The sequence below is a fragment of the Cervus canadensis genome, chromosome 32 (genome assembly GCF_019320065.1).
Source record: "Cervus canadensis isolate Bull #8, Minnesota chromosome 32, ASM1932006v1, whole genome shotgun sequence".
In the NCBI taxonomy this organism is placed as follows: Eukaryota; Metazoa; Chordata; class Mammalia; order Artiodactyla; family Cervidae; genus Cervus; species Cervus canadensis.
Genome location: NC_057417.1, coordinates 37,137,088 through 37,155,308, shown reverse-complemented (window position 1 = coordinate 37,155,308; position 18,221 = coordinate 37,137,088). Strand labels below are relative to the sequence as shown.

The 18,221-nt window shown below is 46.1% G+C and overlaps 1 protein-coding gene across 3 annotated transcripts; it reads right to left on the bottom strand.

Annotated features, from left to right (window-relative positions):
• Positions 1-2,738: 2,738 nt before the first annotated feature.
• MEFV (MEFV innate immuity regulator, pyrin) lies at positions 2,739-17,035 on the bottom strand. Of its 3 annotated transcripts, XM_043456026.1 has the most exons (10): positions 16,688-17,035; positions 12,836-13,657; positions 10,222-10,601; positions 9,713-9,808; positions 6,408-6,638; positions 5,996-6,018; positions 4,491-4,606; positions 4,282-4,314; positions 3,914-3,946; positions 3,684-3,766 (listed from the first exon to the last, which is right to left on the bottom strand). In XM_043456026.1, the coding sequence occupies exons 1-9, from the start codon at positions 16,962-16,964 to the stop codon at positions 3,915-3,917; spliced, it is 2,010 nt and encodes a 669-aa protein (XP_043311961.1). In that variant the 5' UTR covers positions 16,965-17,035; the 3' UTR covers positions 3,684-3,766; position 3,914. The 3 variants fall into 3 exon arrangements, with proteins under 3 accessions (XP_043311960.1, XP_043311959.1, XP_043311961.1); XM_043456025.1 differs by having other exon boundaries at positions 2,739-3,946; XM_043456024.1 differs by lacking the exon at positions 3,914-3,946 and having other exon boundaries at positions 2,739-3,766.
• Between the last annotated feature and the right edge of the window lie 1,186 nt (positions 17,036-18,221).

Genomic DNA, 18,221 nt, shown 5'->3' with positions numbered 1-18,221 from the left:
ACAGATTAACAAGATGTATATCCATATAATCAGTTATTTAACAGTAAAAAAGGAACAAAGCAGTGATACATGCAGCAACATGGATGAACTTTTGACACACTGTACTGAGCCAAAGAAACCAGTCACACAAGACCATATGTTGTAATTCTTATGTGAAATGTCCAGAACAGGCAAATCCGTAGAGATAAAAAATATGTTAGTCATAGCCAGGGCCTGAGAGCAGAGGGGAAAGACCAGTGACTGCTAATGGGTGCAAGCTTGTTTGGAGGGTCATGAAAATGTTGTGGAATTAGTGTTGATCCACACATTGTGGATATACTAAAACCCATTTAGTTGTGTATTTAAAAGCGTGCATTTTATGGTATGTGAATTATATCTCAATTTTAAAAAACCACCTGACAGGGAAAGTTACATCCTACAAATACAAATATTTAATATTTAAAATATTTATGTAAAAGTACTACAAAAACTTGTTCAACATCTGGATCCCACATAGCAAGTAGTTAAAGGAACTGTACCATTTTTATAGACTTGATGGAAGCAGTTTTTCACATGTTGAGGTATGGGGAAGTCATTCTTGCTTGTAAATGATTTGGCTTGAACTTTATGCTAATTAGAATAGCCTGTTTTATGGCTTGTCTAACTTACATTGTACATATGCTTTAACCATTAAAAAAAAAAAAAAAGAATACAGCTACCAGATTGTTGAAAATGTCATCTTTGAGGATAGGGATAAATGTTCCCCTCCCACCCCCATAATGCCAATGCTAGTACTCCATTAAAGATGAGGTTCTCAAAAAAAAAAAAAAAAAAGAGGTTCTCTTTCCAGACACCAGGGTCATGCTAACTAGTTGTGTGCATGCTAATCTGCCTTGTTTGAAACCTCTCATGTTTGATGTTTTTTGTTCTTTTTTATTAATATTACTTTTTGGCCATGCTGGGCCTTTGTTGCTGTGCATGGGCTTTTCTGTAATTGCTGGGAGTGAGGATTACTCTCTTGTTACAGTGTTTGAGCTTCTCATTGTGGCTTTTCTTGCTGTGTCTTGGGCTTGAATAGTTGCAGCCCGTGGGCTCAGTAGTTACAGCTCTCCGGCTCTAGAGCACACAAGCTCAATAGTTGTGGAGCATAGGCTTAGTTGCCCCACGGCATGTGGAATCTTCCTGGCCAGGGATCGAACCCGTGTCCCCTGCATTGCAAGGCAAATTCTTAATCACTGGACCACCAGGGAAGCCCCGTGTTCCTTGTTCTGCTGAGATATAAAACTGTGATTCAGGCATCCAAAATAGAGAGGATAGTGATTGTGATTTAATTTCAGACTTGTGCTTGCATCATTGAGAACCTCGATTTTCTGAACTGTATCAAACTCAAGGATAGCACAAACCGTTCTCAGAACAATATCTACTAGTAGCTGCCAGCTGCAACCTAATGGGCCAAGGTCTCCCCTTGTAACTTTGCAACCATTTTGGACCCCAACCAGTCCTTACTTAATAAGCACTCTTATTCTTGCCAGCTTCAATTATAATTCTTGACAAACAACTTAGGTAGCTTTTAGGTTTTGCCTATAAGAGCCTCCCCCCATTTTGAGGTTCTATGGGACACAATTCAAGTATTTCTTAAGTCTGTGTCTCCCAGGCAGTAGTCCTCAGTTTGGCTTGAATTAAAACTATTACTATTATGAATTGTTTATCAAATATGTGTGTTGACAGAATGAAGCAAAAAAGTAGAAAGTCATGTGGAAAAATTTATATCCTTAATTTCAGGTAATGAAATAAAACACAGGTAAAATCTCATTACATTTCTATCATATCAGCAAAAATTTTGTAAGTGATCCACACTGCTTCAGGCATGAAACATTTAAAATCTTTCTGAAGGATTGTATGGCCAACCACTGCAAGTGTTGTCAAATAGTTCACATTCTGAAACAGTTTTAGGAATAATTGGAGGGGAGAACATGTGTATGGGAAGGTGGCAGAAGATATACACCAAGCTGTTCATGGAAGGATAGCAAGGGAGAATTGGTAACAACAAACACAGGGTAAATGCCAAACACAGGGAACAGCTGAGCAAACAGGGCACGTGAGCTGTGTCAGCATGTTGATTATGCATGTAGAACAAAGCTCCATGAAGAAAGGAAAGCATGTGTTTTGTGCTCTGATCACAACCACAGAGAATCTAGGCTCCACTGTGAAGATGGGAAGAGAAGTTGGAGTAGCAGAAGTTTGTGGTTCAATCTTCATTTGATCCTCGTTTTTTCTTACATCCCTCTTTATATGTCATTTTATTCTTTGGGTGTGTTAATGTTTTTCTTCTGAAGTATAGTTGATTTACAGTGTTGTGCTAATCTCTGCCATACAGCAGTGTGACTCGGTTATACACATACAGACATTGTTTTTTTTTTTTTTTATTCCTTTTCATTTGGTCTATCCCAGGAGACTGGATATAGTTCCCTGTGCTATACAGTAGGACCTTGTTTATTCATTCTCAACATAATAGTTTGCATCTACTATCCCCAAACTGCAAATCTGTCCCTCTCCTTCCCCCTCTCTCTTTATGTCTCTTTATTTATTTATGTCTCTTTAAATGGAGAGTGAACTAGAACCTAACATTCCACAGACCCACAGATTTGCCAGTAGAGCTCAGGAAGAATAGTAACAGCAGCCCCATCTCCTTCATGGTCTTCTGTATGCAAACAGCATCTCACAGTAATCAACTGAGTGACAACAAATGCAATTACAACTACATTTTCTAAGTGATTTATTTATGAGGTCCAGTCACAGTTCATTAATCCAAGTACAAAAGTGATTTGTAATGATCCAATCTGCTTGTTTTTCTTCAGGCTTCCTAAGTCTCAAGACAGGGGTAGGTAGAATGAAGGAACACATCCTTGCCAAGGGTTCTGAGGGAAAATGAGGGTAGGTTCTGTCTCAGGAGCATCTTAGGTGCTAATTCTTAACAAGGATTTATTAAGCAACAGCATGTACTCTGAAAGCCTTGTATCATCTGTATGTGTGTTCTCTTTACCCTTGGTTTACCAGTATTTGTGACCCAGCCTACTTCTGCTTCTGTCCCGTAAACTCCTTGGGCACGGGGACTATTTTTTTATTGATTGTATTCCCCACAGCACTGGAACCCAGTAATGACTGTCAGGTGTATGGATTCAAGATTCAAGACCAGGAGCCTGAAGGGAGATGCAAAGTGTCAGGTATTCAGGGAGGCTGTGGCCGCCCCCACTAGACAGATGGTCAGAGGATCCATGTTCTTGTCTCCATCATGTGTCCTGGGGCTAAGGATAGGTTGAAGGGGCCCCAGGGGAAAGTAGCCAGTGGCTGTGAGGGATGTGGGATTTGGCTGTCACTTTGTAAAAGGAGATGTCCCCGTCTTGTAGTCCAGGGAGATAACCCCATGCCAGCAGGGCTCCTCCATCTGGATCTGGAGAAAGGTGCATGCCTGGCATTCATTTTACTGCCTCATTGTTTCTACCAAATGCCCATCCTCTGGTGACAGAGTCATGTTCTCCTTGCTGCTCGTGGCTGCCTTGCAAACGCCCAGGACCCACCCTGGCTTGTCTCCCACCTTCACTTCTCAGTCATGGTGGCTAGAGAGCAGGCTTAGAGAGCCCAGCACCACGATTCAGCTATAGAATCTTCCTGGACTAGCAGGCAGATGGTCCCACTTTTTTTCTCCAAGGCTCACTCTCTTCACGTCATCAGAGAAGATGAAAGATGAGGTTGGAGTGGATAGTTTCTGCTTCCAGAATCACATTAACTGCAGAGAGAATTAGAATTCCTGACTTCAGGTCCATGGACAACATCCCCACAGGGTTTTCCCCACATCCAGGAAACGTGGACAGGGTTGTTCTTCGGGATCGCACTGGGGGACCGAGCAGGGACCCGGCAGGCCAAGGCTACTCGCCTCAGGGTGCCTGACCACCAATCAGTTCTGCAACTACAGAGAAAAAGGAGATAGGGGCAATGCTGAGCATCCCCAGTCAGAGGGACTACATCCACCCTGGTCCCCACAACAAGGTAAGACAAGGAGCCCTCCTCCCTGCTCAGGACCTGCCCAGCTTCCTCTGATTTTGTAGGCCCCCGTTCCTCCCTGGCACCCAAGCCAGCCTTGGATATTCTGTGATCTGGCAGTGACCCCGGCTCAGAGACTATGAGGACTTGTCATGACTTTTCTCCCACCTTTGTTACAGGTGTTTTTTTTTTCTCTTCTAAATAATGCCTAGAAATCACAAGGGACCCCTGGCCAGCACAAACTACCACCACCATACTCACCATTGAACGTTTCCACTTCTGAGCGCAGGGTCTCTAAAAGGAGAGAAGGAGTTCAAGTTAGGTTCCCCAGATGGGGACAGATCTGGGAGAGGCTGAAGGCAAGACAGAAAGGACAAGAGAGATGGAGAAGAGACGCCAGGGGACCCAGGCAACACGGCTCTTGAGGGCAGGTGAGGGGGCTCTTCCCATTCTCCCGCAAGCCCACCTACCCAAGAAGTGCTTCATGCGCTTCTCAACAAACTCTGATTTCTGGTAGAGCAGGTGGATCTTCTCTTTCACCTCTGGTGGCGTGGCCCACAGCTCAGGGACAGTCACCATCTTGGCCCTAGGGACAAAAAGACCATTGGCAAAAGAGGGCTGGAGCATGGGGGTGGCCCAAGGTCTCATGAACTGAAAGGGAGGTGCAGCTTCCACCAGGCACACCCACCCCAGACCCACTTCACAAAGAAAACTTCCTTCCTGGGCTTCAAGTTCTAAACACTGGTCCTCAACGCTGGCCATGGGGTGTGCTCTCCAGGGGAGTTTCAAAAACCACAGACACCAGGGGACTTTCCTGGCGGTCCAGTGGTTAACACTCTGAGCTTCCAGTGGAGAGGGTGAGGCTTGATCCCTGGTTGGGGGACTAAGGTCCTGCATGCTGCAGGGCAATTAAACTCACACAAGAAGCACCCAGCGCAGCCAAAGTTAAAACAAGGAATGGGGGGTTTCCCTGGTTGATTCACTTGTTAAGACTCCACTGCAGGGGCCACAGGTTTGATTCCTGATTGGGGAACTAAGATCTAGGGTGCAGCCCAGCCATAAAATAAATGTTAAAAAAAAAAGAATGGAATTCTGGCACATTCTACAACATGAATGAACCTTGAAGATATGCTAAGTGAGATAAATCAGACACAAAAACACAAATACTGCATAATTCCACTTATATGATGTAGCTAGAGTAGTGGAATACATAAAGACAGTAAAATGGTGGTTGCCAGGGGTTGGGGGAGGGGAGATTGGGAAGTTGTATAATAGTACGGAGTTTCCGTTTGGGAAGATGAGAGAGTTCTAGGGTTGGATCACGGTGATGTTCAATACTGTGATGTACAATGATATGAAGGTACTCACTGAACTGTACATTTTTAAATGCTTAAAATGGCAAATTTTGTGTTACATGTATTTTACCACCAAAAAAAATTCTTCAAAAAATTAATGCTTGGGTCATACCCCTGAAGATTCAGATTTAATTTGTCAGCCGGGGCCTGAACGTCAGGATCTCGTAAAGTTCCCCTGGGTGATTGTAGGTTCCAGCCTCCTTCCCCTTCCCTTCCTCCCCTCCCTTCCCCTTCTCTTGCCCACCCCCTCCACCGCTGCCTGCGGGGCTTAGCAGATCCACTTCTGGAAAGTGCCTCTCTCCCTGTGCCTGCAAGCAGGCAGTCCTGCAGGAACAGTTTTCACAAGGTGAATTGCACAGGACACGGGCTGTTAGGGGAGGTTTCCTAGGAAGCCACCACTACGCGACAGGCGTGTTCATTGGGTTCTGTCTTCAGTCCCGCACTCCCCTCCTGATCATGCTCCCATTCTCCCTACACAAATCCAGAAAGGCCTTTGGAAGCTGCAGGAGATGGGAGAAGGCACATCCCTGGGTTGGGAGCATCTCCCTCCTAGGGCTGTCTCCCCAGATGCTGCCTGCAGGACCCCCTCACCAAGGGATCATCAGGGGACCTCTTGGTACCTGTGCAAGGTGACTCCAATGTCCTAGGAGAGAAAAGAGGGAAGTTCTCCATCACCAGTGTTGTAAGGGCTATGATGACTCCTGCCCCAGAGTGTCAGCAAAAACAGGGCCCCTCCCCCCAGTTCTAATCAGCAAGGTGGCAACTCAGCTGGGGCCTGCCCATAACCGTACCCAAAGTCTGCTGACATGTGGGAGATGCCAGGGGATCCCCTAGATTCTAGGCCACCATGGGTTCCTGATACTGCATTGCAGAAGCCTGGGCACAAGAGGCATTATGGATCACCAAGGACAAGTCCCACCCCAGCCCCAAGGGCCTCACCACTGGGTTGGGGAGAGCAGATGGCAGTACTGGGAGCCCCTGTCATCTGCTGGGCACAGTGGACAGAGGAAGGCCAGGCCCAGCCACGCTCACCTTCATAAACTCCCACTCTGGCTGGCACTGCTTGGCCTCCAGCTCCCCAATCAGCTTGTCGAGAACGGCAATGTCTCTCGTCCCTCGGGTGCCGTACGTCTCCCTAACCTGGCCGATGGTCTGGCCCAGTTCCTCTAGCCAGGCCACAAAGAGCCGCTCCTGCTGCTCTAAAAACTGGCACAGCTGCTCCAACTGGCACTGGATTCTCTGCTTCTGGGTTTCAGCTTGTTTCTGGGGAACAGAAGTCAGGGAGGTATAGGGGCCTGTGCACTCAGGGAATACCCAGGAGCCCACCTTCCAAAGGGAGAGTCCCCTCTCCTCCCCCTGAATTGGGGCAAGTCAGTCCATCTATTTGGATGCAAGTGAACTTGACTTCCAGTACTCTTGCACACTGGCCATCCATGACTTTCTCATCACTAGAAAGTTGCGGTGGACACTTGAAGTTGCTCTAGGGTAACTTTCCTTCATCCAAGGAGGGAGAGGACCCTTCACATAGACTGTACAGAAGAAATCTCATTTTTGGCTCAAAAGGACAGAACTAAATCTCTTAAGTTCTTTTGAACCAAAAATGTCTCTGCACCTTTTGTTGTTGATTTTAATATGGGCACATTCATATATTAGCTAAACTGCTAGATACAACGAAGAGAACTCTGGTGTAAATTCCAAACAGCCCAGGGCCTCCCAGGACGCTTTGTGGATGTTTGCTTGGCCCCTGTTCCCCGGCCACCTGTGGTCCCCTAGTTGACATATGATAGTGGTTCTGACACTGCCTGGTATTTTTCTGTAATTAAGGAGTAAGACTATGTGGAGTAGGAAATGGCAACCCACTCCAGTATTCTTGCCTGGAAATTCCCATGGACAGAGGAACCTGGTGGGCTGCAGTCCCTGGAGTTGCAAAGAGTTGGACACAACTGAGCACACACATACAAAACAGACTCACAGACGTAGAGAACAGACTTGGGATTGCCAAGGAGAAGAGGGAAAGAGGAGGGATGGACTGGGAGTTTGGGGTTAGTAGATGCAAGCTATTACATTTAGCATGGATAAACAACAAGGTCCAACTTTATAGCACAGGGAACTATATTCAATATCCTGTAATAAACCACGACTGAAAAGAATATGAAAAAGAATATATACATGTATGTATAACTGAATCACTTATCTATGCAGAAATTAACACAATATTGTAAATCAATTAAACTTCAATAAAACTAAAAAACAAAAGAGAAAAAAGGAGTAAGACTATGAACTCGATGTGTGCGGAACCTCACACCTCTCCTGTAACATCAGCAGCCTTTGCTGAGTCACATGCTGCGTTTCGAATGCAGAAGAGTGTTCTCCCAGTCTTTACAGCACAGCACCGCAGACACACACCCGTGCCGCTGGTCTGCGCAAGTCACTTTCCCCATCACTCACTGTCTAAGTCTAGACTATCAACAAAAAACCAAGACTGGGTTGTGGCATTTGCTGTTTCTGTGGCGTAGATGGGCTTCTCTGGTGCCTCAGACAGTAGAGAATCTGTCTGCAGTACGGGAGACCTGGGTTTGTTCCCTGGATTAGGAAGATCCCCTGGAGGAGGGCATGGCAACCCACTCCAGTATTCTTGCCTGGAGAATCCCCATGGATAGAGGAGCCTGGCGGGCTACAATCCCAGGGGTTGCAGAGTCAGACATGACTGAGCAACTAAGCACTAAACATGTGGGTGTAGATACTCCCACATGTGTCTAACTTGAGACGTGGCCAGTCTCAGGCTTCCAATGTGATGTTCCTAAACATGGAATCTGGGACACTTTTTGTTGTTGATAGCAGTAATGTGGACTTTCCTTTTTTTTTAAGAGGACAGGTCAACCATCCTGTTCAATGGCCTATATTCTAAAATTCTCTGATAATTTTGCTCATGATTAAATTCAGGAGAAACATGGGGTGGGGGGTGAGAGTGCCATAGACCTAAGGCCATGCTCTTTCTAGACCATCCCATTGGGAGGCAAAGACTAACCAGTTTGCCATCATCAGTATAGGGATTCTAGAGTTGGTAATTGGTTAAGGAGGGGTCTACCAGTCACTCCTGTAAATATATATTATTTCCTTTATAATTATTAAGTAATTTGGGGAGTGGTATTTGAGGGTGTGTAAGTACGCTGTTCTCTGCCATTTTTTTCCTAAAAATTTTAGCTTCTGTTGCTGATCCCTGTCAGTGTCAACTATAGTGGAAATCTTCTAATTCAATTATTATTCTATACTTGTTTTAGTTGGCTTTCTGCTGTAAAAAGGAGCTTTCCCTACCCTCTTTCCTATGATTAAAAATTTTTTTTTTCATTATTTGAAAAAGGAGGAGGAGGTGAAGGCCTGAAAACAGCATTCCTTTCCATAAGGGCCTATGTCACTGCGTCTGAAGGGAAGGCTGGACACTTTTGTCTCCCTGGGTTTCCCTGAGCAGCCCAGGCTCCTGCCTCACCGTCCTCCGCCCCACCTGGAGCACCGCTGACCTCTGCTTCATCCACAAGTTCAAGCCGCCTGGGGTTATAGGAAAGGGTTTTCATTTGACTACCATTCAGCAGTTTCCCAAAAGTCAGACACCTGGACAGCTGCCACCCCCTCCCTCTCATCCTGCCCTTTGTTACCTTTGCCTGTTTCTCACTGCCGTGTGGTGGGTCCTGACAAGTTTGGAACTCAGGGAGATGAAATCCAACCAACAGAAATGCATCAGACAAATCATCAAGGCTCTGTGGGTTAGTTAGGCACCTTCACACGAAGGGAAAACAGAAGCAACTAAAGCATCCAAGAGTCTGGACAACACCTTAACAGGAAGGCTACTAAGTGGTACTTATTGGAATCTGCAGTGTTGCAGAACCACAGTTTTAAAAGGAAATGTTCACTTTAACCATTTGAATTTTACAAATAAATATGGCTTTTGTAAAAAAAAAAAAAAAAAAAGATAACAGCAATTATAAAAACAACTCGGAGCAGTATTTAGAAAGTCTCTCCTCCCCTTTCCTCAATCCCATTCCTCACTTACAGCATCCATTTCTCTAAACCATTTTGTGGTGAGTCTAAGAAAGTGTGACTGGGTCCTGGGAGATACCCCTTCTTGCTGGAGGTGGACTCCATCCCCAGGGACAAGCTCATCTCTGGACACCTGTTATTCCCTGCTCCCCCAGGAGCAGGTGACTCTAAATAGGTGATCAGCTCCGTTTCCCTGTGAGCTAGTACAGGACTTGAGGGACCCCTGCTCACTCTGGGTTCTCTGCTTCCTTCTACAGGGTGAACCCAGTCAATGACAGGCCACAGACCACCCCTAACCTTACCAGGGAGTTCACTGTTTTCTTATCCCCCTGAGATCTCTGCTCCTCTCCAGATTTTCTCAACTCCTTCAGATGTTCCAACTGCTTCTGAATTTGCTCCTGGGGAGAAAAAAACAACACTTGTTGAAGCTCAAACTTGGCCCCTGCCATCTTTAGTTGGTACCAACCCTAGATGGGAAAATTTGCTACAGGGAATAAAGCTGAGGGTGCTGCAGCCAGGAGCATGGGGAGAGGTAACCAGAGGAAGAAATGACCTCATCACACCAAAGGAAGCAGAGCCGAGGTGGTGAGAAAGATTTCTTGTGAGCACCTGGATTCAGCCATACCTGAAGCTAGATTCCCATAGACCTCTGAGCTACATGCAGCATCCCTCTTTGCTGGCTCAATTTGTATGTGTTTGCCATTTACAGCCCACAGATGCTCCCTAATGCACCAGTGCCTAGCGTTCCAGGGAAACCCCCCGATGTGTTCAGGCACCCAGCAGAGAAGGGTCCCAATGCAGGAAGCCCCACCTTGTATTCCAGGGCAGCCTCCTCAATGGGGCGCACCCGGTGGCCCCGGTGCTCCTGGCTCAGCCGGCAGATAAGGCAGATGGGCTCCCCATGGTCCTCGCAGAAGAGCAGCTGCACCTGCTTCATGTGACGCTCACACTGTGGCAGGTTCTTGGGGTTCAGGCTGGCCATCTGCAGGCCCTCCTGCCACTCACGGCTTCCGTGGCTCTTCCCTGGGAGCAAGTCCTGGCACCGGGGGCAGCTGGATGAGCGGCTGAGTGAGGCCTCAGGGTCCCTGGAAGCCGCAGAGCAGCTGCAGGAGATGTGCACACAGCTGCCACCAACCAGGTCTCCTTCCTGGGCACGGCAGAGAGGACACACAGCCTTGTCCTGCAGCCTCCCTGAGGACACAGCAATGGAAAAACCTCCTGAGTGACAAACCCAAGGTTCTACCAGGGGATGCTGCAAATCAGCATAGCGGGAATCTGTGCCTGGGACGTGAATGTTCTCTGTTAGACTGAGGCCTTTTCCCAGCTTGTCCTCCCCCAACTTCCCTCCAGCGAGAACACTCAGACTGAGGGCTATGGCCTGGATCTCATGCCAGTCCCGAGACTTGGAATTCTCGGGCATTTATCCTAAAGAAAGGCATTTTGCTATAAATTCTATGCCTTCCTCCTGCACATACACTGACACAGGTGATATAAAGATGGGAAGACATTCTACTGGTGTTGGCTTTACCACGTACCACCACTGAGAGGGTGCATAACTTGAGTAGAGTTGCCAGGGGATGGGTACTCACTTGTGGCTGAACCCATAGACCCTAGCAGAACCTCTGGCACCTGGTAAACATTTGGGAAGTGTGTGTTGAATGAAGGAACGAATGAGCCACTGCTCACATACAGATTCAGAACACATGATGTGAAAGTAAAGAAGTAACTTTACAAGGCTGAAGGGTGTAACCCACTGTGATGACCTACAGCTATGACCAGCTCTGCTCCAAGACCAGCACAGCTTCATAAAGCAGAAATAACAGGAGACACAAGAGGAAATAGAAACACACTCAATCCATGAGTCCCCTGCCACCTCCTCCTCTCTCAGGGTCCCAGGAACTCATATCACATCTGTAAGTGAGACTGCGAGCTCCCCAGTGAGAGTTTCCCCATTCCCTTATGATGGCATTGTTTGCGGTCCATATGACTGCTTCCCCACCCCTGCTCCCCCAAAACTACATTTCCCAGTCTCCCTAGCAGTTAGGTGTGGTCATGTGACTCCAGACACACCTCATTTCATTGCACTTCCCTTTATTGGGACACTTCATTTTTTACAAAATAAAGGTTTGTGACATCCCTGTGCTGCCAGATGATGGTGAACATTCTTTAGCAATGAAGTATTTTTAAATTAAGGTGTGGATGTCCCCTGGTGGTCTGGTGGTTAGATTCAACCATTTCACTGACATGGCCCAGGTTCAGTCGCTGGTGGAGGAATGGAGATCCCACAAGCCACACAGTGAGGACAAAAATAAAAGGTATATTCATTGTTTTTTTAGACATAATTGTACACTTAATACAGACTACAATATAGTGTAAACATATGTACTGGAAAACCAAACTTTCTTGTGACTGGCTTTCTGCAATATTTGCATTATTGCAGTGGTCTGGAACAAAACCCACATTATCGTGGAGGTATGTCTGTACATTCTGGCCAAGAGGATGTAAACAGAGGCATCATGGGCAGAATCTAGAAACTTCTGAAAACCTTCCCTAAGTGATACCATTCTCCTTTGTCCCTCCATCCTGTTGCCTGGAATGAGGATACTAGCATGAGCTTCAAACTCTGTGGAGCAGAAAAGCAGCAGGAGCTGGGGTTCCTAGCCAGAGGGTACCACATTCACCCCAGACTATGTGTGTCATTTTTGTGAAAGGGGAACAAGCGTCTATCTTGTTTCAGTTGTTAACTTTGGTGTTTCTGTCATTTACAACCCATCATAATCCTAAATTCTGCCTCTTTAGTAAAAGAGACCTATGATTTTGGCCACCAGCTTCCTCTCTGCTCAGAGAGGCAGACTGGCAGAATCTCAGCCCCTTGACATACTGCCATGGAGTATTATAAGAAGGTGATATTTACCTAGTCTTTCCCAGATGAGCAACCTGAGGTTCAGAAGCCTTTGGGGATTCTACAGAAGTGTCTAAGAGCTAACCAGCTGAAATGTATGCAACACTGCAACATTTTGTGAAGATGTGCCGATATGCCCTTTTTCAGGATTCAGAGCCTACAATCAGATTTTCAAAGGACTGAGGCCCTCAAGGTGGACCCAAGGGTCCAGTGAAATGGATAGAGTAGAGATAAAAGCAGGCTTGTGCATCTTCCCAGGTGGTGCAGTGGCAAAGAATCTATCTGCCAGCGCAGGAAACACAAAGAGACACGAGTTTGATCCTTGGATTGGGAAGATGCCCTGGAGTAGGAAATGGCCACCCACTCCAGTATTCTTGTCTGGGAAATTCCATGGACAGAGGAGTCTGGCGAGCTACAGTCCACAGGGCCACAAAGAGTTGACTGTGCACGCACAGGGGAAAACCTGCAGCAGTCATCATTCCTAAGGATACCAGGTCTTCTGGACTCTGAGGTCCTTTCTTACCTGCAGACGGAGAGACTTCTGGATCTGAAGGCTCATGGGGCACACTGGAAGCCTTCAGAGCCCCAGTTCCACTCCTCTCTGCAGGAGCTGTGGGTTCTAGATGCGCCCCAATCATCGTCTTTCCAGCCAGCGGTACACTGAGAGGTGTATTCCTGAGTGCTGTCCCCTCCAGGGTCGTGGCATGCTCTGGATTCCTGGAGCCCTTCTCCAGAGTCGCGGTCGGCCCTGTTTTCAGAGTGGCCACTTGGCTGGCAGTGGTTGCTGAGCTTGGATTCTCAGTGTTCATTTTCTCCTGAAGCAGAAGAGTTTCTGGATTGAGGGGTCCTGTCTCTTCTGGAGAAATGGTAAGTTCAAGACTTTTGGGTCGCTTCTTTCCTGAAGGTAAACATACTTCTGATGTCTTTGTTTCTCTCCTTCCTGGGGACCCAGTGAATGACCCGCTGGTGAGTCCCTGGAGCCTTCCTGCAGAGCTGGCGTTCCTCCGCAGCCTGACACCTGGATAGCTCCCTTTCTCCTTCTCCCGTGGCACCTTGGGGAGGACGGGGCTTCTCTTGGAAGACAGAGTCGTGGTCCTGGCCCCCAGCTTGCCCTGCACCTCCAGGCCCTCAGAGCCTTTCTGATCTCGCTGCTTGCCCAGAGGCTTCTTCTGGGGCCCTCTGCCAGCCTCAGTCTGGCTGGAGGGTGGGCAGCCAGCCCCATCAGCACTTTGTCGCTGCTTGTCACCTTCCAGGCCATCCGGGGTCTTTAGGCTCTTGGGCTTCATCTCCCCAGAGGAACCCGACGTTTCTGAGCTGTCTGTGTCACTTTCTTGTATCCAACACTCTGAAAAGACAATGAGATGAAAAGGCATGGGAATGCCCGGCGCTCAGAGTCAAGATTTGGGGAAAGGGAGAGAAGAGAGAACCCCCTCAGAAATTAGGGAAGTTCAGGACATTCTAGACAACAGCAGTCAATTAGCATTAAATAAGATCATATTCATTATCTGCTGTCTTATTTCTGAAGTAGTACTTTTCAAACTTTTTTAGGCAGGAGAAGTTGTTTCCAACATAAGGTCTTACATAGAATTCTTAACATATAAGTGAAAACCCTAGTTTATTGGTATACAACAATTGGTATACTTTTGTGTGTGACTTACAAATCTACAAAACTCAGTTATCAGTCAATCAAGATAGGCGCAAAAGTTTGAAATCAAGGGGGACAGTTAAAACTTTAGAAGCTAATTTTTTGCTATAACTTTGGTTTTATGAAATGAAAATCCTGACTGATTCAGTTCAGTGTAAACAGTTTAAAAAACAAGTTTGCCTGGAAATTTCAGGGTAATATTTACATAAACAGAAATGACAGAAAGGGCTGAATTTCAAGGTCTCCATAAAAAGGAGTTCAAGTATAGCATGAACTATCACACTGATGTGTCGGGAGCTGCCGGGATGTGCCCAGTCCGTGACAAGGTCACGGGACAGAGAGGAGCCTGCAAGGCAGTCTTCCTCACACGGGGCTGCCCCAGGAGCCCAACATGTTCCCTCGGGAATCACCAGGACGTACCCAGACCTTGACAAGGTCACGGGATGAGAGAGGAACCTGCAAGGCAGCTCTTCCCCTCGGGGTTGTCCCGGGGGCCCGATATGTCTCTTTCCTCTTTCTGTTTTACTTTTTTTGGGCTTTCTATTAATTTTTGGAAATATAATATATAGTAATAAGGCCTCCCTGGAAAAGTCCAAGCCTTTTTGGAAATGCTCATGATTGCTCTGGCTCAGGACATGACCATAAACATCAAGTTAAAGAAGAAAAGGCCACAGGCATAGTTTGGCTGCTTGCTTAAAAGATTATAATGTTCTAGAATAGAAAAGAGTAGAGGCATTTAGATTTAGAAGTAGATATACTGCTTTAGTTTACTTGCTCCTTGGTTGAGAGGGTTTTCATTATTGCTATTTCCTTGCTGCTATTTGTCCATTGTTTCCCTTTCTTTAAACAACATAGAATATTACGGGTATTTTTGTAGAATTAGAATATGGGGTACATAGGATTTCAATAGAAGATTTATATTTACCAGCTTCACTGCCATTATCTCACTATTAATAGAGGTGTTTTGCTGTTTTAGAGGTGTTTTTGCTGTTTAATAGTTAATCATTGTAAATTGAGATTTTGTGGTTTCAGGTAAAGAAAAATATCAGGGTTTTCACATGGTACTATTCTCAGAAATGTCAAACATGTTACTGTGACCCTTCCCATGTATTGTTTTATTGTCCAAAGAATTTACACTATACCTGAGATTTGTAGGACATTGTTTTGTTAGAATGAAAATGTTAGGCCACTGAGGCAAGAAGACTATGTACAGGACATTTAAGAATAAACCCTGTAATCAGAAACATTCTAGATGAATGTATAGGGGAAAAACATGGGAAAGAAAAATATTGACAGGAGCACGAAACCAATATCTGATGTAATATGTGGTGACTTAAGGGGAAGGTAACGTTCAGTCTATAAAGACTGAGCTGTCCTAAAAATTAAAAAAAGGCTACCTCTTCTACGCAACCTTCTGTGTGTGTCTGTCTTCTTCCTCGCCGACGCCACTCATCCCTTGGGTATTCCTGGACCCACTGGGGCTGGACCCCAACACTGATGGCCTCCAATAATTTAAAATTTGGTTAATGACATATTTTAATATGAATTTGTTAGTTTTGTAAGTTAAACAATTCATAAATTTTGAATCAAGTATTTGCCAACTTGCTAAAGAATCCCTGAAATGTCTTCCTGGGATACAATTTGAAAACCACTACTAAAGAAAATAACCTATAATTAGCACCTTAATTTTTGGTTTGAAAAAGCCCATAGTAAAATTAAGATTGCTTAAAACACTTTGTTGTTGGCTTTCCAAGAAAACATATTTTAGAAAAACTGCCTCAGGAACTGGTGAAAAACCCTGAAGAAGCTCATAACCAAGTTTAAAAATACAAAAAAATTAATTTAAAAATTATCCTCATTAAATTATACCAGGTTCAGATTACAGTTTAGCTTTATCACTCTTTCAAAGAGCAGAGAAATTTTGTTATGTAAACTCTTCTACTTCATAGAAGGACATGAAAAGCATTCCTGATATATTCTTAAAATCTAGAAATAGAAGAAAATTTTAGACATCAAAGAATAGTTTTTTAAACTGGTCCCAGAGTAGTGCCCCTGCCCCCACCAAATCTCAAAAAAAAAAAAAAAACAAAAGACTTGAAAAGCAGAAGTCCGATAGACCGCATTCTTTGATCACAGTGTAATAAAATCAGAAAGTGACAGCAAAGGGGTAGACAAAGAAGGAAGGAAAAGAGGAAAGAAAGAAAAGATGAAAGAGAAATAAGGAGGGAAAGAAAGAGAAGGAAGGAAGGAGAAAGCCCTTTTGAGAATTTTAGAATACTTTTGTGACATGTGTTAGAGGAGAACTCAAAACTGAAAAGAGATAACAATATCACCCATCAACCCAGCTGATAGGAGTGGTTAGTTTCTTGCTCGACCGAAGATACTCGTCTGTAGGTGTTAATGACAAATGAAGTGAAGAACTCTACCGGCAAGCACCCAGCCCCTGCCTCTTCTGATCTGGCCTCATAATCAGAATCTCAGCCTCCTCCTGGGTTTGTTTGTTTTTTTAAAGCCACTGGGAGCCTTAGCTTTGCTCCAGCTGCAAAGACCAGAGAAGGGGACAGAACTTGATCGGCTGAAGAAGTCACAGGAGTGGTCGCAGACCTGGGACTCCTGACCCCCAAGTCAGTATGCACTGGTCTGAACACAAGTTCCCTCTTGTACCTTCCACCCGACTCCATGAACAGCCAGCAGCTGCACTGAGAGAGGAGGGTGCTTGGGGCTGCTTACCTGGGCTGATCACCCGGTGAAGCTCCTCTGCCAGGAGGTGCTGGTTGATGGCCCTCAGGACCTGCAGGGTCAGCTGCACCGCGTACTCCTCCCCGTAGTGGTTGACCAGCAGAGAGGCCAGCTTCACCGGCTCAGCTGTCTGCAGTTGGCCCCGGGGGATCCGGGTGTGCTCCTTCTCCAGGCTGGTGTTCTGCAGCTTGAACTTGAACTTCTCGAAGTCATAGGGCAAAAGCTCTTCCAGGGAGTACAGGAGATGGTCACTCCGGGTCCTGGCCATGGTGTTGACCAGAAGAGACTGGAGGCAGTCGTCCTGCTTCTGAGGGAAAAAACTACTGTCTGTCTTGGTGCCCGGAGAGTAGAAGATGCAGCTTGTGAAATAACGGAAAAGGCACAGGAAATGCTCTGTGTTTTGGTGGGAACTGAGACTAAGGCTGTCACTGTGTCATTGCTGGCTTGCGTCCTCTTCCTCCAAGAATCAGAGGCTTTTCCAGGTAGGAGGGCTCAATGCCTTGTCAGCTACGTGGTGGTCCTGCACGCCAGCTCTCGCTGACCCAGGCTGCACTTCGGAGTGGTAGGTTAGTCTTTGAGGGAGGGTCTGGGATTGGATTCCAGATTCTTGATCTTTGGAAGCCTCTCAGATGCTTCCCTCCTTCCTCCCAGGAAGGTGGGAGTGGGGGGAACAGCATCCCTGGCCCCGTGCTGGAGAGAATCACGATGAGGGTCAGTCCCTCTGGTCAGCTTCTCTCCTCCAGACTCTTGGGGTTTTATTGACCCTCTGGAGCAAATGGCAGGAGGATGGGGAGCAGCAGATAGAGCCCTGCAAGCTCTGCCCTTCCCTGCCGGAGGAGACAGGTGAGGTCTGGAGGCACGCCAGGAGAAAAGCCCTGGGATCATTCCTGTGGACGTAGTTCGAGTTGTCTTGTTCTTCCAGCAACATAAAGGCCTAGGAAGGCCACGCCTGGGACCACCATCCTGACTCGTTTGTCCCAGTGTTGACTCTGCCATGACTTCCTAGGAGCAGACCCCGGAGGGAGGGCATCATACACGTACTGTTACTGAACACATGTTCTGGACCAGGATGCTGGAGAAACAAGAGTGAAAAATGTGTCCTTAGGGCTCACAGCCCAGTGTGGGGCCCCAGCCATGGCTCTGAAGCTAATGGAGGTGGTATGGGCAAAGTGACTTCTTCTTCTCTTAACTGCTCTTCCTGCTACAATGATTTATATCCTCAATTTTGTTTTTGAAAAATTTCAAATCCACAGAAAAGTTAAGAGCATAATACAATGAACACAAATATACTCTCAACCCCTGTTCATCAGTTGTTTACATATTATGTTTGGTGATTCTCTCCCTCTGTGCACACTTCTGTTTTTTCTTTTTTGAAGCATTTAGTAGTAAGTTGAAAACATATCAGGTATCATTTCAAATACCCTGACCATCCTAAATACTAAGAACAAGAATATGAGGATAATTACTTATGTATTTATTTATGGCCACGCCTCAGGGCTTGTGGAATGGAATCTAAATTCCCCGA